Source organism: Hemitrygon akajei, chromosome 22, assembly GCF_048418815.1.
Source record: "Hemitrygon akajei chromosome 22, sHemAka1.3, whole genome shotgun sequence".
Classification (NCBI taxonomy): Eukaryota; Metazoa; Chordata; class Chondrichthyes; order Myliobatiformes; family Dasyatidae; genus Hemitrygon; species Hemitrygon akajei.
The window spans coordinates 16348828-16374507 of NC_133145.1; the positions used below are offsets into that span (position 1 = coordinate 16348828).

The 25680-nt window shown below is 42.2% G+C and overlaps 1 protein-coding gene across 2 annotated transcripts in view; it reads left to right on the forward strand.

The window, feature by feature from the left end:
• Positions 1-11994: 11994 nt before the first annotated feature.
• The window catches only part of spata20 (spermatogenesis associated 20), a 467506-nt gene continuing 453820 nt past the window's right edge, over positions 11995-25680 (forward strand). Inside the window, exons 1-2 of one of the 2 annotated variants that reach the window (XM_073026743.1) lie at positions 11995-12149; positions 24592-24753. In XM_073026743.1, the coding sequence (XP_072882844.1) occupies positions 12031-12149; positions 24592-24753 (281 nt within the window). In that variant the 5' untranslated portion in view covers positions 11995-12030. Of the gene's footprint in view, positions 12161-24591; positions 24754-25680 lie in introns of both variants that reach the window. The other variant, XM_073026744.1, reaches the window with a different exon arrangement.

A 25680-nucleotide genomic window follows, 5' to 3' on the forward strand; every position in this document is an offset into this window, starting at 1 on the left:
TCTGTCTTGCCCGCTATTCACAGAATTAGAACAGACTTGTCATGCAAGATTTCCTCTTAAGAAAATCATGCTTAATTCAGCCTATTTTTATCATGTACCCCCAAGTACCCTGAAATATTAATAATTAATTCTAACCACTGAAGTCAGGCTAACTGACATATAATTTCTTGTTCTTTATCTCCCTCCTTCTTAAAGAGTGGAGTGATATTTGCAATTTCCCAGTTCTCCAGACCTTTTCAGAATCTAGTGATACTTGAAAGATCATGCAGATGTTTCTGAAGAACTAATGTCTTCATGATCTCTTTAGCTACCTCCTTCAGAATCCTGAGGTAGTCCATCTGGTCCAGGTGACTTATCTGCCTTCAAGCCTTCCAGCTTCCCAAGCACCTTTCGTTAGTAATAGTGAATGTATTCATGTCTGTCCCCAATTCCTGAATTTCTGGTATGCAACTGAAGTCTTGCACAGTGAAATCTGATGCAAATTATTGAATTCATCCACCATCTCTTTATCCCACATTACTACAGTGCCATTTTCCAGTTGTCTGATATCTACTCTTGCCTCACTTTTCACCTTTTGGCAAGAAACACCTTTGGTATCTTCTACATTTTTGGATAGCCTACCTTCATTATTCATCTTTTCACTATTTAGTGTTTTCTAGTTGTCTACTGTTGGTTTTAAAAAGTTCCCCAATCCTCTAGTTAATCACTATATTTTGCTATATTGTGTATAGCAAATATCTTTTGCTTTTCTGCTACCTTTGACTTCACTTGTCAGCCCCCCCTTTAAAATACTTTTTCTTTGCAATGTATCTATCCGTCCAAGTTACTCCCAGAAACCCCAGCCCTTACTGCTCGGCTGTCATCCCTGCTAGTGTGTCCTTCCAATCAACTTTGGCTATCTCCTCATACCTCTATAGTTCCCTTTACTCTGCTGTAATATATCTGCTTTTAGCTCTCAAGCTGCAGGTGAATTCTGTCTTATTATGTTTACTTGTTCCTAAAGGTTCCTTTACCTTAAGCTCCCTAATCAAATCTGGTTCACTACAAAACACCCAATCTAGAATTACTTTTTCTCCCCATTGGGCTCAACCACAAACTCCTAAAAAGCCATCTCATAGACATTCTACAAATTCCTATTCTTGGGATCCAAGTTCAACCTAATTTTTCCAGTCTACCTGCATTTTGAAATCCCCCAGAACCATAGTAACAATGCCCTTTTTAAATGTCTTTTCTCTCTCCTTTGTAATTGTACTCCACATCCTGGCTACTGTTCAGAGGTATGTATATACCTTCCATCAGGGTCTTTTGCACATTGGTTCTTTGTTAGTGTTTGTTTGTGTGTAGTTTTTTGTTGATTCTATTGTGTTTTCTTGTTCTACTGTGAACAGCTGCAAGAAAATGAATCTCAGGAGTGGTGACATATATGTACTTAGATAATAAATTTACTTTAATTTTTTTACCCTTGCACACTCTGCTCATATGGATTCTACAGCTTCTGATTCTATGTCAGTTCTTTCTCAGGCCTTGGTTTCATTTTTATACCAACAGAGCCACTGCACCCACTCTGCTTATCCTGCCTGTCCATTTGATATGATGTGTATCCTTGGATATTAAGCTCCCAGCTCTGATCTTTCAGCCATGACTTAGTGATACCCATAATGTCATACATGCCAATGTCAATCTGCACTAAAAAAAATCATGTACCTTATTTTGTATGCTGCATGTATTCAAAAATAACACTTTAACCCCTCCCCAATCCACCATTCACCCTGGGCTCCTTTCTTACCATTCCCATCTGTCCCACCCCTCCCATTATACTGGGCATATCCTTTCTCCATTCAGTCCCAAACTGCTGATGTCTCCTCCCGTCTCCCTGCAGATGCTGCTTGACTTGTTGCGTTCTTCAAGCAGTTTGTTGCTCTGGATTTCAGAATATGCAGTCTCCAGGTATTGGTGTATTTTATAGCTTATCAAATGCTTTGAAGTTAACAGTACTGAGCTTGTATAGTAGAAGTCCATCTGCTGTCTCAGCTGTGGCTCAGTTGATAGCACTGATGCCTGAGAGATGTTTTTGAATGTTAAATTCTTGCTTAATGATAGGCCTAGTTTGACAATTCTGTTAATGACTCAGGAAATGCTCTATTGTTGGAGAAAGGCATAGAACCAGTGTCCCTTCAGTCCTCTTGGATACTGAGGATTTTGATACATTGATTTTGAACAACAGGTAGCTCTCCCCAGTGCATTTGGCCACTATTTATCTCTTTAATATACTTCTCCAGTCACTAGGAAAAACATCAGCTTATTTTCCAACACACACAAATTCTGGAGGAACTCAGCAGGTCAGGCAGCATCCATAGAGGGAAATGAACAGTCAACGTTTTGGGCCAAGATCCTTAATCAACACTGGAAAGGAAGGGGAAAGATGTCAGAATAAACAGAAGGGAGCGGTTACTGGAAGTTTGAGATATCAGTCTGTTTCTATTCCCACCCCTTTATTTTCTTTGATTCCTTTGGCTATATTACCTTTTCCTTGCTTGCCCTGATGACCTACCACTTACCATCCTCCCTCTGCTCCCCACCTCCTTCCCTTTATTCTATTCTGTCCTAACAGATTCCTCCTTCAGCCTCTCCCACCAGTCACCTCACAGCCTCTTGCATCGTTTTCTCCACCTATCCCTTACCTCCTTGCCTTTATCAACTTATTGGCTACCATGGTTTACTCCTTCCCCTCTGTCTGCTCCTATCCTTCTGCCCACTTCCTTTCCAGTCCTGATGAAGGGATTTGGCTTGGAACATTGACTGTACTTTTTACTACCTGACTAGAATTTTATGTGTGTGATCCAGATTTCCAGCATCTGCAGTCTTTTGTGTGAACTCATTTTCCACTTGCTTAGCTTACAGGCCAATGGTATGAATGTTGTATTTTCCATTTTTGGTAATCCACACCCCCCCCCCCATTATTCTTGTCCCATTTCCTCTCATCTGACCACCTAGGTTCCTTCTCCCTTTGCCCACCTTTCTCATCTCATATCTTCTCCATCTCCTAAGTTTGCCCATCAGCTCCTTCCATCTGGTTCCAAAGTTTCTCCAAAGTTTCTGTCTCTTGCTCAAAATTTTATATATGTCAACCAAGTCACACTTTAGACTTCTTTGCTCCAGAAAGAACCAGCCTAGCCTAGCCTAGCCAATACTTCTGCATAACTACAGCCCTCCAATCCAGGCACCACCTTGGTGAATCTGCTTTGCACAATCTCAAGAGCAACCACATCCTTCCCATGGTGTGGTGATTAGCACTGCACACTCCTTGTGTATTCTGAATAGTGCTTTGTAAAGTTGCAACGTAATGTTCCAAGTGTTATTCAATGTCCTAATAAATGAAGGCAAGCACCACTGTATCTACCAAATGTATTTGGGAACTGCAGACTTCAACCCCAAAGTTCCTTCTGTAAGTCAACATTCCTTGTTGCCCATACACATACCTGCTCTAACCTTATTTGACTTCCCAAATGTAGGAGTAATCCTGCTCTCCATGTTTACAAACACACAATTTACCATCGCTATCCTGTCAAAATTGATCTTTGGTGAGAGCCGATGTAGATCAGGGAATGGTTTCATCGAGCACCTTCACTCTGTCTGCTGTAACAGTCAGGATCTCCTGGTGGGTGCCAGTTTAATTCCACTTCCCATTCCCATACTGATATGTCTGTCCATGGACTTCTCTACTGCCAAGTTGAGACTAGGTGCAGATTACAGGAACAGCATCTCATATTCTGCTCTGGTAGTTCCCAAACTGATTTCTGTAACTTTGCTAACCACTCCTCTCTGTTCCCCCATTTTTTATCTTATCCCACCAGCATCCATCACCCCTTCTCTTCCCCCTCCCCACACTTTGAATCAGCCCCAACACCCACACACTCCTCCCTCCTGTTTCATTCCCAACTTCTTTCCTTCTATTCTATATTCCACTATCCTCTTAAATTTCAACTTCTTTAGCCCTTTAACCTCCCAGCTTCTTTCATCAATCCCTTCCCCTTCCTCCCAACAGCGTTTTATACTGGTTATCTGCATTGTTTTTCCTGGACCTGCTGAAGGGTCTCATCTTAGAAACATCAACTGGCCAGTTTTCCTCCATAGCTATTGTGTCACTCATCAAGATACTCCAGCATTTTGTGGATTCTGCAGATTTCCCACATCTGCAGCCTCTGTTGTCTCCTGAGTCAAAAGCCCTTTTTGATTGTGTAAGTGTTGAAAGACATTAAGTGTAAACACAGAACACTGAAAATAGTTGACTAGGCATGTGAAAAGATAAACAACTAATCTGTTGGGTTAAAGACTTAACACGAGGAAATCTGCAGATGCTGGAAATTCAAACAACAACACACACAAAATGCTGGTGGAACACAGCAGGCCAGTCAGCATCTATAGGGAGAAGCACTGTCGACATTTCAGGCCGAGACCCTTCGTCAGGACTAACTGAAAAGAGAGATACTAAGAGATTTGAAAGTAGGAGGGGAAGGGGGAAATGCAAAATGATAGGAGAAGACCAGAGGGGGTGGGATGAAGCTAGGAGCTGGAAAGGTGATTGTCAAAAGTGATACAGAGCTGGAGAAGGGAAAGGATCATGGGACGGGAGGCCTAGACTTCATTACTGTTACATAAATTAATATAATTTTATTTGTATTAAGAGATACAGTGTAGAACAGGCCTTTCTGGCCCAACGAGCCACAACCCACCTACTTAACACTAGCCTAATCACAGGACAATTCTTCAATAACCCGTTAACCTACTAACCTGTTTGTCTTTGGATTGTGGGAGCGAACAAGGAAGAAATCCATGCAGTCACTTGGAGGATGTATAAATTCCTTACAGACAGTGTCAGAAGTGAACTCTGAACTCTGGAATGCCCTGAGCTGTAATAGCTACCATGGCACCCGTCGTGTATTTACAACCTATCTTAGTGCTTAATTAGATAGTGCAAACATCATGACTTGATTCTTCATGCTCTGAACTTGTCTTTATTTCTCGTTCTCGCTTCCATGCTTCTTCACATCACATGTTCTGTCCCAGACTGATGACATCATCACTGTACTGTTCATCATCAGCAGGACTGTTGAAGGGTTTTGGTCCAAAACATTGACTGTACCCTTTTCCTAGATGCTGCCTGGCCTGCTGAGTTCCTCCAGCATATTATGTGTGTTGCCTGGATTTCTAGCATCTGCAGATTTTCTCTTGTTTCTGTAGTCATATGGATGCAATCTCAAGACCCACCGTTCTATGCATGCATATGGTTTAGATCTTGGGTTGTAAATCATCTCCAAAGGTTTGTGATCTGTGATCAGGACAAAATTTCTTCCATACAAATAAGGATGAATTATTTCACAGGCCCTCATGAGTGCTAATGCTTCTTGATCTGTTTGTGAGTATTTTCGTTCATAGTCTGTGAGACTAAGGCTCACATAGCAGATAGGTACCATTTCTTCACTTTGTATGAGTACTGGCCCCAGTTTGACTGGGCTGGCATCTGCTATTACTTTAGTTGGTGGATCTTTATCAAATTAGGCCAATGTGCCTGCTCTTGCTAGCTCCTCTTTTAGGGTTTTGAACACTTGTTCTATTCTTCTCCAAACTTGAACCAGGCGTCCTTCCTGGTCAATCGTCTCAGTGTTTCTGACGAAGTTGCAAACTGTGGTATGAATCTGCTGCTGTAGCCAACAAGACCTAGGAAACTCCTCACTTCCGTGGCATTTTGTGGTCCATGAGCCTCCATTACTGCTTGCACTCTCTCGTCAGTTGGTCTGATGCCTTTCTGTGACGAGAATTCCCATGAAAACTAGTCTCTCCATGTTGAACTGACATTTCTCCAGGTTTCGTGTCAGTCCACACTCTACGAGTCTCTTTAAGACAGCATGCAGTCTCTCATCATGCATTTTTTGGTTAGACGCATGTACAATCACATCATCTCAACTCCTTCAATTCCAGCTAAAGCATTTGCTATCTCATGCTGGTACTGCTCACTGGCTGACGGCACACCAAATATCAGTCTCTTGTACCTATACACCCCATTATGCACAGTAAAGGTGGTTATCTCGCTAGATTCTGGAGTTCTAGCTGGTGTTAGCCCCATTTCAAGTCAAATTTGCTAAACACTGCAGCTCCATTCATACCCTGTAGTATCTCATCTACAGTTGGAATGGGATATCTCTCCCTCACATTTGCTTCATTTGCCCTTCTCACATCTAGGCACATTCTGATGCCCTTGTTGGATTTTGGTAAAATTACTACCAGGCTAACCACAGGAATTGGACCTTCAACTTTCTCAGTAATGTCATTAGCTGTTCAATTTTTTTCTCAACAGCCTCCCTGGAGTTGTAAGGTCTGAGCAGCTGGGCCACAGACTTTGCCTTTGGATGAATGTACAGACTGATCGTTTATTGTTCAGCTTTCCTACCCCTTCAAACACTTTTGGGTACTTCAACTTAAGAGACTCTTTAACGTCTGTCACTACTGATACATTTTCTCCAGTCTTTAACACACCCAAGTTTGTTGCTGTTCCTCTACCTAGGAGTGGTTCACCATTGCTTTTTAACACGATAAACTCTGCCTAGTCTGTTCTGTTTCCAATACATATTTCACATTCAAACACCGCCCCCCCCCCCCCCCCCCCCCCCAGCCTCCAGTGATGTTCTGGATGAATATGGGGACAGCTTTCTCTTCTGCTTAGGACTATATGAATTGCTCTTTATCTGTTCTGACAAGTTTTTCCCCACACATTTTCACCCAGTTCCTCTACTTTTTCACATTGTGCTGCTATTTCCAGTTTGCGGGCGAGCGTTAGGCCCTGCATATTCTCCAGTAGTTTTTCCTGCACATAGACTGAGTTACATCTTCCCACTATGGCATCTCTGATTTGGTTGTCTGTGTCCATTCGAAAATCACAGTCTGCTGCTGCCTACTGAAGGCGAGTAGAGAACTGTTGGATCATCTCACCTTGTTTTTGGGCAAGCTGATGAAAATGCTGCTGGGCAAACATAGTGTTGATCTGGGGAACGAAGTAAGCATTCCGTGCAATACTGCTGCCGCAGAGTCTGTGATTTGTCCCGTGTTTGGTAGTGCTGAGAACATATCCTGCAAATCTGGTCCTGCAAGTTGTAAAAATAGTGCTCTCCTTCGTTGTTTTGTATAATCAATTGTGTTATCGTCCACTATCAGTCCTTTACCATCAGCATTTACTGGCAGATGTGTTTACAGGCATTTCTAATCTCCCCCTCTCCCAGTGTAGAGTGCTGTCCTGCTTCAAAACATCCACCATTGTTCTGGTACCTAAAAAGACCAAGGCAACATGTCTGAATGACTGGCGTCCTGTCACACTCACCTCAATGATAAGCAAATGCTTTGAGAGGGCAGTCAAGGATTACATCTGCAGCTTGCTACCACCCAAACTGGACCCCCTACAACTCGCCGACCAACACAACTGATTGACAGATGACACATTAGCCACAGCTCTACAAACTGTCCTTACACATCTGGAGAAGAGGGATGCTTATGTGAGAATGCTGTTCTTGGGCTACAGTTCAGCATTCAACACCATTCCATCCAGGTTTGACAAGAAGCTCAGAGACCTCGACCTTGACCCTGCCTTGTACAGCTGGATCTTGGACTTCCTGTCAGATTGCTGGTAAGAGTGGGCTCCCTCACCTCTACCTCTCTGACCCTCAATACAGGTGCCCCTCAGAGCTGTGTACTAAGTCCCCTCCTTCACTCTCTGTATACCCAAGACTGTGTCGCTACCCACAGCTCCAATATGTTAGTTAAATTTGCTGCTGATACTACATTGATTGGTCTAATGTCAAATGAGGCAGCCTACAGAGAACAAGTCACAGTGGAGTCAAGAAAACAACTCCTCCCTCAATATCACAAAAACTAAGGAGCTGGTTGTGGACTACAAAAGGGGAATGGAGACAGACCCCTTTTGACACCAATGGATCTGGGGTTGAGAGGGTGAACAGCTTTAAGTTCCTCGGCATTAACGTCATCGAGGATCTCACGTGGTCTGTGCATACTAGCTGTGTGGTGAAAAAGGCACAACAGCTCCTCTGTCACCTCAGACGGTTGAACAAGTTTGGTATGGGCCCCCAAATCCTAAGAACTTTCTAAAGGGGCACAATTGAGAGCATCCTGACTGTCTGCATCACTGCCTGGTATGGGAATTGTACCTCCCTTAATTGCAGGACTCTGCAGAAAGTGGTGCAGACAGCCCAGTGTATCTGTAGATGTGAACTATATTCAGAACATTTACAAAGACAGGTGTGTAAAAAGGGCCCGAAGGATCATTGGAGACCTGAGTCACCCCAACCACAAACTGTTCCAGCTGCTACCATCCGGGAAATGGTACCACAGCATAAAAGCCAGGACCAACAGGCTCTGGGACAGCTTCTTCCACCAGGATATCAGACTGATTAGTTCATGCTGACACAACTGTATTTTTATGTTATATTGAGTTCCATTATATCCACTATTTATTATTAATTATTATAATTTGCACATTGCACATTTAGACTGAGACGTAATGTAAAGATTTTTGCTCCTCAGGTATGTGAAGGATGTAAGTAATAAAGTCAATTCAATTCATAAAATTCAATTGAGCTGAGCCATCGTGTCCATCTTGTGCCTGGTGTAGCTGGCTCCATAAAACATTGGAAGTGTTGTATCCATGATATCTCCATTCTCACAACTAACGTTAAACTTACTTTCAAAGTCCATATCCTCGTCGCCACTGTTGTGAATTTGTAAAATATCTTAGTGCTTAATTAGTGCATATATCATGATGACATTTCATGCTCTGAAAATGTCTTTATTTCTCACTCTTGCTTCCCTGCTCCCTCACATCACGTGTTAGAACCATAGAACATTACAGCACAGAAACAGGCCTTTTGGCCCTTCTTGGCTGTGCCGAACCATTTTTCCGCCTAGTCCCACTGACCTGCACCTGGGCCATATCCCTTCAAATCCCTCTCATCCATGTACCTGTCTAAGTTTTTCTTAAATGTCAAAAGTGAGCCAGCATTCACCACTTCATCTGGCAGCTCATTCCACACTCCCACCACTCTCTGCGTGAAGAAGCCCCCCCCCCATGTTACCTTTAAACTTTTCCCCCTTCACCCTTAACCCATGACCTCTGGTTTTTTTCTCCCCTGGCCTCAGTAGAAAAAGCCTGCTTGAATTCACTCTATCTATACCCATCATAATTTTATGCACCTCTATCAAATCACCCCTCATTCTCCTACGCTCCAGGGAATAAAGTCCTAACCTATTCAACCTTTCTCTGTAACTCAGTTTCTCAAGTCCCGGCAACATCCTTGTAAAACTTCTCTGCACTCTTTCAACCTTATTAATATCCTTCCTGTAATTAGGTGACCAAAACTGCACACAATACTCCAAATTCGGTCTCACCAATGTCTTATACAACCTCACCATTACATTCCAACTCTTATACTCAATACTTTGATTTAAAAAGGCCAATGTACCGAAAGCACTCTTTACAACCCTATCTACTTGTGACGCCACTTTTAGGGAATTATGTATCTGTACTCCCAGATCCCTCTGTTCTACTGCACTCCTCAGTGTCCTACCATTTACCTTGTATGTTCTACCTTGGTTTGACCTTCTGAAGTGCAATACCTCATACTTGTCCGCATTAAAATCCATCTGCCATTTTTCAGCCCATTCCTCCAACTGGTCCAAATCCCTCTGCAAGCTTTGAAAACCTTCCTCACTGTCCACTGCACCTCCAATCTTTGTATCACCAGCAAATTTGCTGATCCAATTTGCCACATTATCATCCAGATCATTGATATAGATGACAAATAACAACGGACCCAGCACTGATCCCTGTGGCACACCACTAGTCACAGGCCTCCACTCAGAGTAGCAATCCTCCACTACCACTCTCTGTCTTCTTCCATTGGGCCAATGTCTAATCCAATTTACTACCTCTCCATGTATACCTAGCGACTGAATCTTCCTAACTAACCTCCTATGCGGGACCTTGTCAAAGGCCTTACTGAAGTCCATGTATACAACATCCACTGCCTTCCCTTCATCCACTTTCCTGGTAACTTCCTCGAAAAACTCTAATAGATTGGTTAAACATGACCTACCATGCACAAAGCCATGCTGGCTTTTTCTAATAAGTCCCTGTCTATCCAAATACTTGTAGATCCTATCTCTTAGTATTCCTTCCAATAATTTACCTACTACCAGCCTATAATTTCCCGGCTTACTTTTTGAGCCTTTTTTAAACAACGGAACTACATGAGCTATCCTCCAATCCTCCGGCACCTGACCCGTGGATATTGACATTTTAAATATTTCTGCCAGGGCCCCTGCAATTTCAAAACTAGTCTTCTTCAAGGTCCAAGGGAATACCCTGTCCGGTCATGGGGATTTATCTACTCTGATTTGCCTCAAGACAGCAAGCACTTCCTCCTCTTCAATCTGTATAAGTTCCATGACCTCCCTACTTGTTTGCCTTGTTTCCATAGACTCCATTCCAGTTTCCTTAGTAAACACAGATGCAAAAAACCCATTTAATATCTCTCCCATTTCTTTTGGTTCCATACATAGCCAACCACTCTGATCTTCAAGAGGACCAATTTTATCCCTTACTATCCTTTTGCTCTTAACATACCTGTAGAAGCTCTTAGGATTATCCTTCATCCTGACTACCAAAGCAACCTCATGTCTTCTTTTAGCCATCCTGATTTCTTTCTTAAGTATTTTCTTACTCTTTTTATACTCCTCAAGCATCTTATTTCCTCTCTGTTGCCTATACATGTTATACATCTCTCGCTTCTTCTTTATCAGAGTTCCAATATCCCTCGAGAACCAAGGTTTCTTATTCTTATTCATTTTGCCTTTAACCCTGACAGGAACATACAGACTCTGCACTCTCAAAATTTCTCCTTTGAAGGCTTCCCACTTACCAATCACAACCTTGCCAGAGAACAACCTGTCCCAATCTACGCTTTTTAGATCCCTTTCTCATTTCTTTAAATTTGGCCTTTTTCCAGTTTTGAACTTCAACCCAAGGACCGGATCTATCTTTATCCATGATCAAGTTGAAACTAACGATGTTATGATCACTGGAACCAAGGTGTTCCCCTACACACACTTCTGTAACCTGCCGTAACTGATTTCCTAATAGGAGATCTAATATTGCATCCTCCCTAGTTGGTACATCTATATATTGATTTAGAAAACTTCCCTGAACACATTTCACAAACTCTAACCCATCTAGACCTTTAACAGTATGGGAGTCCCAATCAATGTGTGGAAAATTAAAATCCCCTACAATCACAACTTTATGTTTCCTGTAGTTGTCTGTTATCTGTCTGCAGATTTGCTCCTCCAATTCTCACTGACTATTGGGTTGTCTATAATACAACCCTATTAATGTGGTCATACCTTTCCTGTTTCTCACCTCCACCCATATGGCCTCAGTAGACAAGCCCTCTAATCTGTCCTGTCGAAGCACTGCTGTAATATTTTCCCTGACTAGCAAAGCCACCCCCCCACCCTTCATCCCTCTGCCTCTATCACATCTAAAACATCGGAACCCTGGAACATTGAGCTGCCAGTCCTGCCCCTCCTGTAGCTCTGTGTTGTTCTGACCCAGACTGATGACAGTGTCCAATGTGCAGCTTTGCTCACTGACATGAGGAAAACATTTCAATTTCAGAAGGGAAATATAACAACGGGGCTGGGGAGGTAGTGCTAAATGGCTTATCAGGACCATGCTAGTACCCAGTCCAATTTCCATTTCCTGATTCTCTTGTAATTTATGTAGTGGGATGCCTTGGGGCATTGGATAACAGAAGGGAAATTGGGGAGAAGGAGAGAACATCAACAAAGAGCTGCAGCCTCATCGGTCGGAATGCCCCCTGTTGGCCACTTGGAGCAAAACGGTTTGAAATCCGCAGCCCCTTGTTGAAGACCTCCACGCTAGATGACGCCGTGGCACTGACTGAGAGGATGCTGCGGCACTTGGGCTGCGGGCCCCGGTTCTCCCTCAGCCTGCGCCGGGCGGCTTCTTCCATCCGGAGCGCAGCGGAGAACAGGCCGAAGGCCTTCACAACGGGAGTACCGCGCAGGTAGAGCCAAGGTCAACATCCTTTGGAGTGCGGATGTCAGGATTTCCCTGAGTTCCTCCTGCAGTTTGCTTTTGTTTTGCTGTTGCTTCGGCTCTTGTGTACTGGGCGCTAATGTGAGATCTGGGTGGACGCGCTGCCTAATGGGAATTGTAGTCCTTTCTAGACGGCGCTAACGGAGCGGAGCTGCACTAGGACTACTAGTCCCAGGAACTTGGGACTCGTGTCACTTCCTCCGATCACACAGCTGAGGCAGATTCAGCTTTTCTTGACCACAGGCTGGTTTAACTCGTTAAATTCAAACTATCAGCCTCTGGAAAACTCGGGGATGAGACGCCCCTAACTGAAATTTCGTCTTTCAAACTTCGAGTTTGAATGTTTATTTTTGTGCTCTTTAAAGCAGGCAGTGCCTTTGCTAGATTGACAATATTTTGTAGGATGTACTGAGATTATGCTCTTAATTGTAAACAGGATTCAATATTCTTGAGGCAGTTTTAGGGTTAACATTGCCATTTAGTACAGTAGAGATATTGTTGGTGAGCATTGGAGACAGAAGAAGTAGTTCAGGTGATGGAATCTAAAGCAACACAAATCTGATGAAGAAACTTGGGTGAACAGCAGCTATAGGAGGAGGAAAATTGTTGACATTTTGAGGTATCGGGACTAAGGGGAGATGGTCAGAATTATTGGTGGTGGAGTGTGTTTGGAGTGTGGAGCCCAAAGTGATGAGTGAAAGATAGGCAGATTGCACCAGGTAGGGGAGGGGAATGGAGTTGGTAAATGGAGCAAGGGGAGAAGAGTGTGAGGGTTAGAGATAGCTGCTGGAGAGAGATGTTGCAGTCTAAGGCAGTGAGAATGGGAACTGATCTAAATGACTTTGACCATGGGAAGATTGTTGATGCCAAATGGGGTGGTTTGATTAGCTCAGAAACTGTTGATCTCCTGTGCTTTTCACTCACTACAGTCGTTAGAATTTAAAGCGAATGATGCAAACAAACATCCAGTGAGTGGCAGCTCTGTGGGTGAAAATGCCTTTTTAATGGGAGAGGTCAGAGGAGAATGTTCAAGATGACAGGAAGATGACAGTAATTCAAGTTACTATGTGTTACAACAGTGGCGTGCAGAAGAGCATCCTTTCATCCTCCTGAGCTGCAGGGAATAAAGTCCTAACCTATTTTACCTTTCCCTATAATTCAGGTCTTCAAGTTCCAGGAACATCCTTGTAAATTTTCTCTGTACTCTTAATCTTATTGATACCTTTCCTGTAGGAAGGTGACCAGCACTGCACACAGTGCTCCCAATTTGGCCTCACCAATGTCTTATACAACTTGAACATAACATTCCAACTATTATACTTAATACTTTGATTTATGAAGGCCAAAATCTCTCTTTATGGTCTAGCTGTGTCACCACTTTCAGGGAATTATTGATCTGTATTCTCAGATTCCACTGTTCTGTTGCACTCCTCAGTGCTGTATAATTCTTTTTGGGTTTGGCCTACCAAAGAGTAACACCTCACATTTGTCAGCATTAAATTCCATTTGTCATTTTCAACCATTTTTCCATCTGGAGCAGATCCCACTGCAAGCTTTGATAGCCTCCTTGCTGTGCACTACACCCCCAGTCTTGACATCATCTATAAATTTGCTGATCACTTTATCATGTTATAAGACCAGAAGATATAGAACTAGAATTCGGCTATTTGGCCCTTCAAGCCCGCTGCAGTATTTCATCATGGCTGATCCAATTTTCCTCTCAGCCCCAATCTCCTGCCTTTTCCCCATATCCCATCAAGCCCTGACCAATCAAGAATTTGTCAACCTCTGACTTAAAAATACATACAGACTAGGCCTCCACAACTTCACCAATCTCTGACTAAAGAAATTCCTTGTCATCTCCGTTCTAAAAGGACCCCGCGTGTCCCCGGTCTTAGACACTCCCATTATAGGAAACATCTTCACATCCATTCTACCAAGCCCTTTTACCATCTGATAGTTTTCAATGAAGTCACCCCTCATTCTAGTGAGTACAGGCTCAGAGCCATTAACTGCTCTTCATATGACAAGCCAGTCAATCATGAAATCATTTGCATGAGCCTCCTTTTATTATCCAGATTGCTGATAAAGATGACAAACAACAATGGACCCAGTACTGATCCCCGCAGCACATCAGTAGTCACAGGCCACCAGTTAGGCACTAACATTTTCTGACTTCTCCCGTGGAGCCACTGTCAAATTCAGTTTACTACCTCATCCACTACTGATGTCACCAGACTATAATTTACTGGCTTATTTGTTGAACCTTTTCTAAACAACAGAACAACATTAGCTGTCCTTTAGTCCTCTGGCACCTCACCCATGGCTGAGGATACCTCTGCCAGGACCCCTGAAATTTCTGAACTAGTATTACACGAGGTCTGAGTGGAAACCTTTTCAGGCTCTGAGGTCTTATCCACCCTTATTTATCTTCTGTAATCTGTATATGGGCCATGATCTCACTGATGTTTTGCCCCAGTTCTATACAATCTTTGTCTATCACCCAAATGTACAGATGCAAAAACAATCCATTTAAGATTTCGTCCATCTCTTCCAGCTTCATGTCAGACAGCTATGCTGATCTTCAACTGGACCAATTTTGTTCCTAGTTATCATTTTGCTCTTAATAGATCTGTAGAAATTCCTGGCATTCTCCTTCACCTTGTCTGCTAGTAACCTCATGCCTTTTATCTCTTCTGGTTTTCCTCTTGTGTGTTCTCTAGCATTTCTTATGATCCAAAGTGTCCCATGTGTTCCTTGTTGCCTATAACCTGCTATTCACCTTCTCCTCCTCATTAACCAGAGGTTCAATATCTCTCAGAAAACGCAGAGAAGCAGTCATGATCTTCATATTTAGTCTTTTGCCCTATTTAAGGTAATTTTATGTCTTTGTACTGTACTGCTTTTGCAAAACAACACATTTTGCATCATATAAGATGGGGAAAATAAATCTGATTTTGACTTCCTACGTTCATATGACCTTAAAAGTAAAATCCGTAACAGGAATGGTCTGGTCATTTGATTTGATTTTCCCATTGAGGCAGGAAAATGATGGTAGGGTAAAGGAACCACGATTGGCAAAGAGATGTGGAATATCTAGTCAAGAGGAAGAAAGGAGCTAAGAGGAAGCAAGCGTCAGATAGGGCTTTAGAGAGTTACAAGGTAGCCAGGAAGGAGATGAAGAAAGGAGAGCTAGAAGGGGGTACAAGAAGGCCTTGACAAGTAGGATTAAGGAAAACCCCAAGGCATTATATACATATGTGAAGAACAGGCAGATAGCCAGAATGAATCATAGTTGTAGAATCATAGTCAAGTCAAGTCACTTTTATTGTCATTTCAACCATAACTGCTGGTACAGTACATAGTAAAAATGAGACGACGTTTTTCATGACCATGGTGTTACATGACACAGTACAAAAACTAGACTGAACTATGTAAAAAAAACAACACAGAGAAAGTTACACTAGACTACAGACCTACACAGGACTGCGTAAAGTGCACAAAACAGTGTAGGCATTACAATAAACAATAAACAGGACAATAGGGCAAGGTGTCAGTCCAGGCTCTGGGTATTGAGGAGTCTGATAGCTTGGGGGAAGAAACTGTTACGTAGTCTGGTCGTGAGAGCCCGAATGCTTTGGAGCCTTTTCCCAGATGGCAGGAGGGAGAAAAGATTGTATGAGGGGTGCATGGGGTCCTTCATTATGGTGTTTCCTTTGCGGATGCAGCGTGTAGTGTAAATGTCCGTGATGGCGGGAAGAGAGACCCCGATGATCTTCTCAGCTGACCTCACTATCCGCTGCAGGGTCTTGCGATCCGAGATGGTGCAATTTCCGAACCAGGCAGTGATGCAGCTGCTCAGGATGTTCTCAATACAACCCCTGTAGAATGTGATGAGGATGTGGGGTGGGAGATGGACTTTTCTCAGCCTTTGCAGAAAGTAGAGACGCTGCTGGGCTTTCTTTGCTATGGAGCTGGTGTTGAGGGACCAGGTAAGATTCTCCGTCAGGTGAACACCAAGAAATTTGGTGTTCTTTACGATCTCTACTGAGGAGCCATCGATGTCCAGTGGGGAGTGGTCGCTCCGTGCCCTCCTGAAGTCAACAACCATCTCTTTTGTTCACATTCAGAGACAGGTTGTTGGCTCTGCACCAGTCCGTTAGCCACTGCATCTCTCTGTAAGCTGACTCGTCGCTTTTGCTGATGAGACTCACCATGGTCGTGTCATCAGCGAACTTGATGATGTTGTTCAAGCTGTGTGTTGCAGCACAGTCGTGGCTCGGCAGAGTGAACAGCAGTGGACTGAGCACACAGCCCTGGGGGGCCCCCGTGCTCAGTGTGATGGTGTTGGAGATGCTGCTCCTGATCTGGACTGACTGAGATCTCCCAGTCAGGAAGTCTAGGATCCAGTTGCAGAGGGAGGTGTTTAGGCCCAGTAGGCTCAGCTTTCCAATTAGTTTCTGAGGGACGATTGTGTTGAATGCTGAACTAAAGTCTATGAACAGCATCTGAACGTATGTGTCCTTTTTGTCCAGGTGGGTTAGGGCCAAGTAGAGATGGAATGGTGGCGCATAGAAGAGTATAGCACAGAAACAGACCCTTTGGTCCATCTAGTCTGTGCTGACTGATCCGGGATCGTAGAGTTCCTGCCTGAATAGTCTGAAATGCAGAAACCTGGAAACTCCAGGGCAGTGAGCCTTACAGCAATAGTAGGGAAGTTGTTGAAGATTCTGACATGCCTCTTCAAAAGGCGGGGACTGATCTGCATGATTTTGTGTAGAAGAGATCACATTTCATAAATTTGATTCAGCTTTTTGAAACTTAGAAAATTGATGAAGTAGGCATAGTTCATTGGACTTCAGCAAGGCTTTTGGCAAGATCTTGAATGTTAGGCTGGTCCAGAAGGTTAAGGCACAAATAATCCAGGGTATGATGGCAAACTGGGTCTAAAATTGGCCTGGTAACAGGAGGCGAAGGGTAATGACAGGTTTGGAAGTCTGTGACAAGTGATGTCTCAGGGATCAGTGCTGTGAACTTCATTGTTCTCAATTTATTATATATAAATGACTAGAAAGAGAACAGAGGTTGTATGGTTAGTAAGTTTGTAGATGAAACAAAGATTGGTGGAGTTGTAGGAAGTGAAGGACATCAGTTCAAAGTTCAATAGTTCAAAGTAAATTTATTATCAAAGTGCATATATGTCACCATATACTATTGTGAAATTCATTTCTATGTGGGCATTCACAGTAATTACAAAGAATCACAATGGAATCAATGAAAAACTACATACAAGAAGACAAACAACCAACGTGCAAAAAACTGCACAAATCTAAAAGGGGAATAAAACACAAAATGATATTAATAAATAAGAAATAAATACTGAAAACATGAGATGGGGAGTCCTTGATAGTGAGTCCATAGGCTGTGAAAACAGTTCAGTGTTGGCATGAATGAAGTTATCCCTTCTGGTTCAAGAACCTGATGGTTGAGGGGTAGTAACTATTCCTGAAACTGATGGTGTGGGTCCTGAGGCTCCTGTATCTCCTTTCTGATGGCAGCAGCAAAAAGACAGCATTGTCTGGATGGTGAGAGTCTTTGAGGATGGAACCTGCTTTCCTGCAATTGCGCTCCTTATAGATGTGCTCAATGGTGGGGAGGGCTTTACTCATGATGTAGCCACTTCATTTTGTAGGCTTTTCTGTTGCTGGGCATTGATGTTTCCATACCAGGCCATGATGCAACCAGTCAATATAATACTCATGTATAGAAGTTTGTTAAAGTTTTGGATGATATGCCAGATCTTCATAAACTTCTAAGAAAGTTGAGACACTACCATGTCTTCTTTGTAATGGCACCTACGTGCTGGGCCCAGGATAGATCCTCTGAAATGATAATGTTGAGGAATTCCAAATTCTGACCTTCTCTGCCTCTAATCGCCTGATGAAGACTGGCACATGGACCTTTGCTTTCCCCCAAATATTGAAGTCAATAATCAGCTCTTTGGTCTTGCTGACATTGAGTGTGAGATTATTGTTGTGGCCAGATTTTCAGTCTCCCTCCTATATGTTGATTTGTTACCACCTTTAATTTGACCAACGAACTTGTCTGCAAGGTGCCATATTTAAGTCAGCAAACTTAAATATGGCATTGGAGCTGTGCTTAACCACACAGTCCCAAATATAAAGTGAGGAGAGCAGTGATTAAACACACAGCCTTGTGGTGCACCTGTGCTGATGGTGATTGTGGAGGGGGTGATACTGCTAATCTGAACTGACTGGGGTCTGCAAGTGAGCTAATCGTGGATCCAATTACACAAAGAGGTATTGCAGCCTAAGTCTTAGAGCTTATTGATTAGTTTGGAGGTGAAGATAATATTGAATGCAGAGCTGAAGTCAATTTAGAACATCCTGATGTATGCATCTTCAATGCCCAGATGTGCCAGGGTTGAGTGAAGAGCCAATTAAATGTATCTGCTGTAGACCTGTTGAGCTGGTAGGCAAATTGGAAAGGATCTAAGTTGCTTCTCAGCCAGGAGTTGATTACGATATGTTTCATCATAAACCTCTCCTAGCACTTCATCACAGTGGATGTAAGTGCTTCTGGATGGTGGTCATTGAAGCAAGTTATCATATTCTTCAGTATCATATTCATCGGTGTAATTGAAGCAGATAGAATTGAAATACCTCAGACTTTTGAACTGGGACGTTGAAGTTATCAGTGAACACTGGCAATTGATCAGGGTAGATCTTCATTACTCAGCTGGATGCTTTTAGTGGGTTTACCCTCTTGAAGGATGCTCTCATGTCAACCTCAGAGACTGAATTATAGGGCTGTCAGGGTCTGTGGAAGTTCGTGAAGGTGCCTCCATATTTTGTCGGTCAAAGTGAGAGTAAAAGAGCATAAGGTAGATGAACTAGTAGCACAGTTACAGATTGGCATGTATGACATTTTGGGCATTATGGCTGAAAGAAGGTTATAGCCAGGAGTGTAATGTCAAAGGATACACGTTGTATTGAAAGGACAGGCAAGTAGGCAGAGGGGATGGCATGGCTCTATTGGTTAAAAAAAAATGAAATTAAATTGTTAGAAAGAGTTGAGATAGGTGTTGAATCATTGTGGGTAGAGCTAAGGAACTATAAGGGTAAAAAGACCCTGATGAGAGTTGTATACAGACCTGCACACTATAGTAAAGATATGGTCTACAAATTACAATGGGAGATAGAAAATTCATGCCAAAAGGGCAGTGTTAAAGTAGTCATGGGGGATTTCAATATGCAGCTTAGATTGGGCAGTTGGTGCTGGATCCCAAGGGAGGAATTTCGAGAATGCCTTTGAGATGGCTTTTTGGAACAGCTCGAGGTTGAGCCCACTAAGGGATCAACTAATATGGATTGGGTGTTGTGAAATGAACCAGAATTGATTAGAGAGCTTAAGGTAAAGGAACCCTTATGAAGGTAAAGATGGACAAGTGATCATAATACGATAGAATTCACCCTGCAGTTTTAGAAGGAGAAAATAAGGTCAGATATATCAGTATTACAGTGGACTAAAGGAAATCACAAAGACAGGAGAGAGGTGTTGGCCAGAATTGATTGGAAAAGAAAACTGGCAGGGATGATGGCAAAGCAACAATGGCTGAAATTTCTGGGAGCAATTTGGAAGGTGCATGATATATACATCCCAAAGAGGAAGAGGTATTCTAACAGCAAGATGACACAACCATGACTAACAAGAGAAGTCAAAGCCAACATAAAAGCCAAAGAGAAGGCATATAATAGAGCAAAAATTAGTGGGAAGTTAGAGGATGGGGAAACTTGTAAAAGGCAGCCAAACCAAAACAGTCATTAAGAAGGTAAAGATGGAATATGAAAGTAAGTTAGATGACAATATTGAAGAGGATACCAAAAGTTTCTTCAGATACATAAAGTGTAAAAGAGAGGTGAGAGTAGATATTGGACCACTGGAAAATGCTGCTGGAGAGGTAGTAATAGGGGACAAGGAAATGGTGGATGAACTGAATAAGTACTTTGCATCAGTCTTCACTGTGGAAGTTTGAAAGTGTCAGGGCAGAAGTGTGTGTAGTTGCCATTACCAGGGAAGAAGGTTCTTGGGAAAATGAAAAGTTTGAAGGTAGGTAAGTCACCTGGACCAGATGGTATACAGTCCAAGGTTCTGAAAGAGGTGGCTGAAGAGACTGTAGAGGCATTAATAATGATCTTTCAAGAATCAATGATTCTGGCATGGTTCTGGATGAATGGAAAATAGCAATTGTCACTCCAGTCTTCAAGAAGGGAGGGAGACAGAAGAAAGGAAATTATTAGCCAGTTAGTCTGATCCCAGTGTCTGGGAAGATGTTGGTGTCGATTGTTAAGGATGTAGTTTCAGAGTCCTTGGAGGCACATGATAAAATAGGCTGTAGTTAGCATGATTTCCTCAAGGAAAAATCTTGCCTGACAAATCTGTTGGAATCCTTTGGAGAAATAACAAGCAGGATAGACAAAGGAGAATCAGTGGATGATCTGTATTTGGATTTTCAGAAAGCCTTTGACAAGGTGCCACACATGAGGCTGTTCAACAAGTTAAGAACAGATGGTATTACAGGAGAGATCTAGCATTGTCTGATTGGCAGGAATAAAGTGAACCTTTTCTGGTTGGCTGCCGATGACTAATGGTGTTCCACGGGGGCTGTGTTGAGACTGCTTCTCTTTATGTTAATTGTCAATGACTTGGATGATGCAATTGACAGCTCTGTGGCCAATGTGAAGATAGGTAGTGGGCAGGTAGAGTTGACGAAGTAGAAAAGCTACTGAAGGATTTAGACATATTAAAAGAATGAGCAAATAAGTGGCAGGTGGAGTACAGTGTCAGGAAGTGTATGGTCATGTACTTCAGTAGAAGAAATGAGTATTTTCTAAATGGAGAGAAAATACAAAAATCTGAGGTGAAAAGAGACTTGTGCATGATTCCTTAAAGATTAATTTGTAGGTTGAGTTGATGGTGAGGAAGGCAAGCACAATGTTAGCATTCATTTTAAGAGGACTAGAATATAAAAACAAGGATGAAATGTTGAGTCTTTATAAAGCACTGCTGAAGCCTCACTTGGAGTATTGTAAGCAGTTTTTGCTAACAAAAACTAAGAAATGATGTGCTGAAGCTGGAGAGGGTTCAGAGGAGGTTCACTAAAATGATTCCTGGATTAAATAGCTTGTCATTTGAAGAGTGTTTGATGGCTCTAAGCTTCACTAGAATTCAGAAGTATGAGGGGTGACCTCATTGTGACATTGTGACATTGAATAGCCTCAGTTGAGTGGATGGGGAGAGGATACTTTCTATGGTGGGGGAGTCTAAGACCAGAGGATACAGCCTCAGAATAGAGGGGGTGTCCTTTTAGTGCGGAGATGAGGAGGAATTTCTTTAGCCGGAGAATGGTGAATCAATGGAATTTGTTGCCACAGGTGGCTGTGAAGGATAAGTTATTGGGTATATTTAAGGCAGAGGTTGATAAATTCTTGGTTAGTCATGGAATAAAGTGATACGGGGGAGAAGGCAGAAGACTAGGGCTGAGAGGAATAATGAATATATATATAAAAAAAGTATAGATCAGCTAGAAAGCTAGGTGGAGCGATTGGTATAAGATGGCATTTAATTCAGAAGAGTGTGAGGTTATACACTTTGGGAAGTCAGAGTTTGGAACAAATGGCTGGGACATTAGGAGAGTTGATCTATAGGTTGACCTGGGGTACAAATCCATAATTTGCTCAAAGTGGCAACAAAGACTTGTTTTGATTGGCTGAGGCATTGAGTATAAAAGTTGGGATTGCATGTTACAGCTGAATAAACTATTGATTAGTCTACATTTCAAGTATTGCGTAGAGTTCTGGTGGCTACAACACAAAGGATGTAGTAGTAATAGAAAGAGTGATGAAGACTTACCAGATGTTGTTTGGAAAGGAGGGCTGCAGTTACAAGGTGAGAATGGATAGGCTTGTTTTATTCTCAAATCAGCTGAGGAGTGACTTAAAGGTTTATAAAGTCATGTAGAGCTTGATGGGATTGAGAATGTATTTTTCCCAGGCAAGGGAATCTAGAACTAGAGGGCACAGGTTTAAAGTGAAAGGGGAGAAATTTAAAGGAGACCTGAGGGGTAATTTTTTCACATCAGAGGTGGTGAATATCTGGAATGATCTGCCAGACGAGATGATAGATGCAGATATATTTACAATGTTAAAAAGCCATATGGGCAAGTACTTGGGTAGGGTGGGATTAGAAGGAAAGAGGGCTAATGCGGGCAAATAGGATTAGCTAAGGTAGTCATTACGGTCCTAAGGTGAGTTGAAAGGATCTATTTCTGTGCCGTATGATTTATACAGTGCCTTGAAAAAGCATTCAGCCCCCACAAGTATTTTCACATTTCACTGTGATTTTCTAAATTTAAAATACATTGAAATAGGATATTTTGAGCTAATCTACAAAACATTGTGCATCATGTCAAATCAAAAAAAATTCCAAAACATGTCAACAATTTACTAAAAATTAAAAACCAAAATCGTGAGGCTAAAAATGTATTTATCCCATTAGTAATTACTATGCTAACTTTCTTCAGGTGCAATATACTTACTGTATTATCTTACCAACTGAATTTGATGTAGAAAACTGGAAGATCACCTGTTTTCAATGAATTCATAAGAATAAATACCCTTCTCTCTGTAAGGTCCAACAGTATGGTAGATTTTTAACAGACCAAACCAAAATGAAGACGGAAGAACTTTTAAGACAAGGCAGGGAAATGATAATAGAGAAACACAAATCTGGGGAAGGATACAAGACCATCTCAAAGACACTGCTCAGTGCAGTTTGCCTTGAAACCATAGCCACATTGCCTAGGTCAGTCTGCACCTCTAAACTTAGTCACTAGAGAAGAATAGCATTTGTAAGAGAGACTACTGTGACACAAACATTCACTCTGACTGAGCTGCAGAAATCAGTAGTTGCAACTAGAGATAAAATTCATGGCTGCACAATCTCGAAGGCCTTGCAGAATAAAGGGTATTTATGGAAGAGTGGGCAAAAAGAAACCTTGGCTAAAAAAAAGCATCTCCTTTTCCATAAAGTGTCACTCAGCGAATACTGTAAAGATGTGGAAGGAGGTCTTTTGTCGGATGAGACTGAAGCAGAGCTTTTTGGCCTCTCAACAGTATGTGAGGTGTAAATCTAATACTGCGCATCATCTGGTTAACACCATCCCTCCTGTAAAGTATGGTGGAGGTAGCATCATGCTACGGGGATGTTTTTCAGCAGTGGGGACTGGAAATCTGGTCAGCACTGATGGGAAGATGAAAGCTGCTAAATACAGAGAGATTCTGGATAAAAACTTGTGCTAGCCTCTGTCAGAAAGCCTAAACTAGGAAGCAAGTTTGTCTTTCAGCAGGTTAATGACCCAAAGCACTCTGCCAGAGCAATTATGGCATGGCTTCAAATGAAGGAAATTGATGTCCTGAGTGGAACAGTCAGAGTCCTGATCTTAATCCAATTGAACGTCTATGGCAAGATCTCAAGATTGCTGTCCATGCCACTCCCCAACTAACCTGGCACAGCTTGAGCAATTTTGCAAGGAGGAATGGGCAAATTTTGCTTCATCACATTGTGCAAAAAGACTACTGCCTGTAATAGCTGCGAGAGGTGGTTCAACTAAGTTCTGAGCAAAGAAGGATGAATACTTTTGAATTGCTGACGTCTAAGTTTTTGAATTTTTAGTTTTTCATGCTTCACAATTTTGGGCTGTACTGTGAAAAAAAAGGAGCGGGTGATTCAGAAATAAAAATTCTCAGTTAAGTAAGATCCCTGGTTGTAATACTCATTTATGTGAACAAAGGGTTGGAGGCTGAATATTTTGACAATACAGTGTAAGAGGAGAATTTCTGACAAGGAAGCTGGAAGTGCTGGTTCAAAAGTTCACCTGCTTGACATCTCCCATTCCAGGAGAAAGAACCCTGGAGTTAGCTGTAGCTACTAGTGATGCTGAAAATCTTTGTACTTGTGGTGGTGGGGGTTTAGGATGTGGAGGTCTAATCCAAGGGAAGATGGTTAGGAAGACACCTTCCTTTACTTCAAAGCTTTCTCTGCCTTTGAGGACTACTGAGATTCCTGTTTTGTGACAAATTTTGCTCACTTGATGAATTACTTGTGGAAAATGCAGCCGTATTGTATCATTTAAATGGTTCACCTGTCATGATGAATAGTTTTATTGGCTCTGCTGTGTCTTTTAGGAATGTTACAGCATTTGATTCAAGGTTTAAAAAATGTTAACATTTCGTCTGATCCCAGATGTCTTTATTTCTGGTGGAATGCATTTCATAAAATGGCTACTATCATAAATCATGGAAACATATTTTTTTTGCTTGAATGAACAGGAACCAGCTCAGGAAAAGCCTTGTAAGGGCAAATTTTGTAACAATGGCAACAGGAGGCAGTGAGGAACCGCCGTCTTCATTGGGTCAAAAGGGGCACATCAACCGGTTGATCCATGAGAAGTCCCCTTACTTGTTGCAACATGCACATAACCCCGTGGACTGGTAATCAAACACTGCCTTATACCTTTCAGTAGAAATGGCTAAAAATTATATTGAAATGCTGGGTGTTTATTGTAATTTCTGCACATCTGCACTGAAAAGCTGCTTCCTCTGTGGACCAAACTCTCTCTATTCAGTTGCTTTGCATAACAACTAATTAAACTTTATTCCAATGAGTTTAGGTCAGAAGAGATTAAGCTTTCTCTCAATCTGTAATATACTAACACCTCTCTTACTTAAGTAGAAGAGGAAATATTGAAAAGTTCACCAGTTTTTTTTTGCCCATCCATCCACATCATACCTGTGAATGCAGTTTTTAAAACAAAAATTGTTGGTTACATTAGTGAGCAGATGAACAAGACACATTAGAGAATTGCCATTTGTCTTGTATAGAGTTGGCACATTGAGTAATTAGTTTGCCACAATTTTATATTGTGTTTCTTGCATGGTCTTCCCTACATTTAGAAACAAAGAAAACCTACAGCACAATACAGGCCCTTCATCCCACAAAGTTGTGCCGAACATGTCCTTACCTTAGAAATTACTAGGCTTACCTATAGCCCTCTATTTTACTAAGCTCTATGTTCCTATCTAAAAGTCTCTTAAAAGACCCTATCACCGTTGCCGGCAGCCCATTCCACGCACTCACCACTCTCTGAGTAAAAAAACTTACCCTGACATCTCCTCTGTACCTACTCCCCAGCACCTTATACCTGTGTCCTCTTGTGGCAACCATTTCAGCCTTGGGGGAAAAAGCCTCTCATCATCTTATACACCTGTATCGGGTCACCTCTCATCCTCCGTCGCTCCAAGGAGAAAAGGTCGAGTTCACTCAACCTATTCTCATAAGGCATGCTCCCCAATCCAGGCAACATCCTTGTAAATTTCCTCTGCACCCTTTCTATGGCTTCCACATCCTTCCTGTAGTGA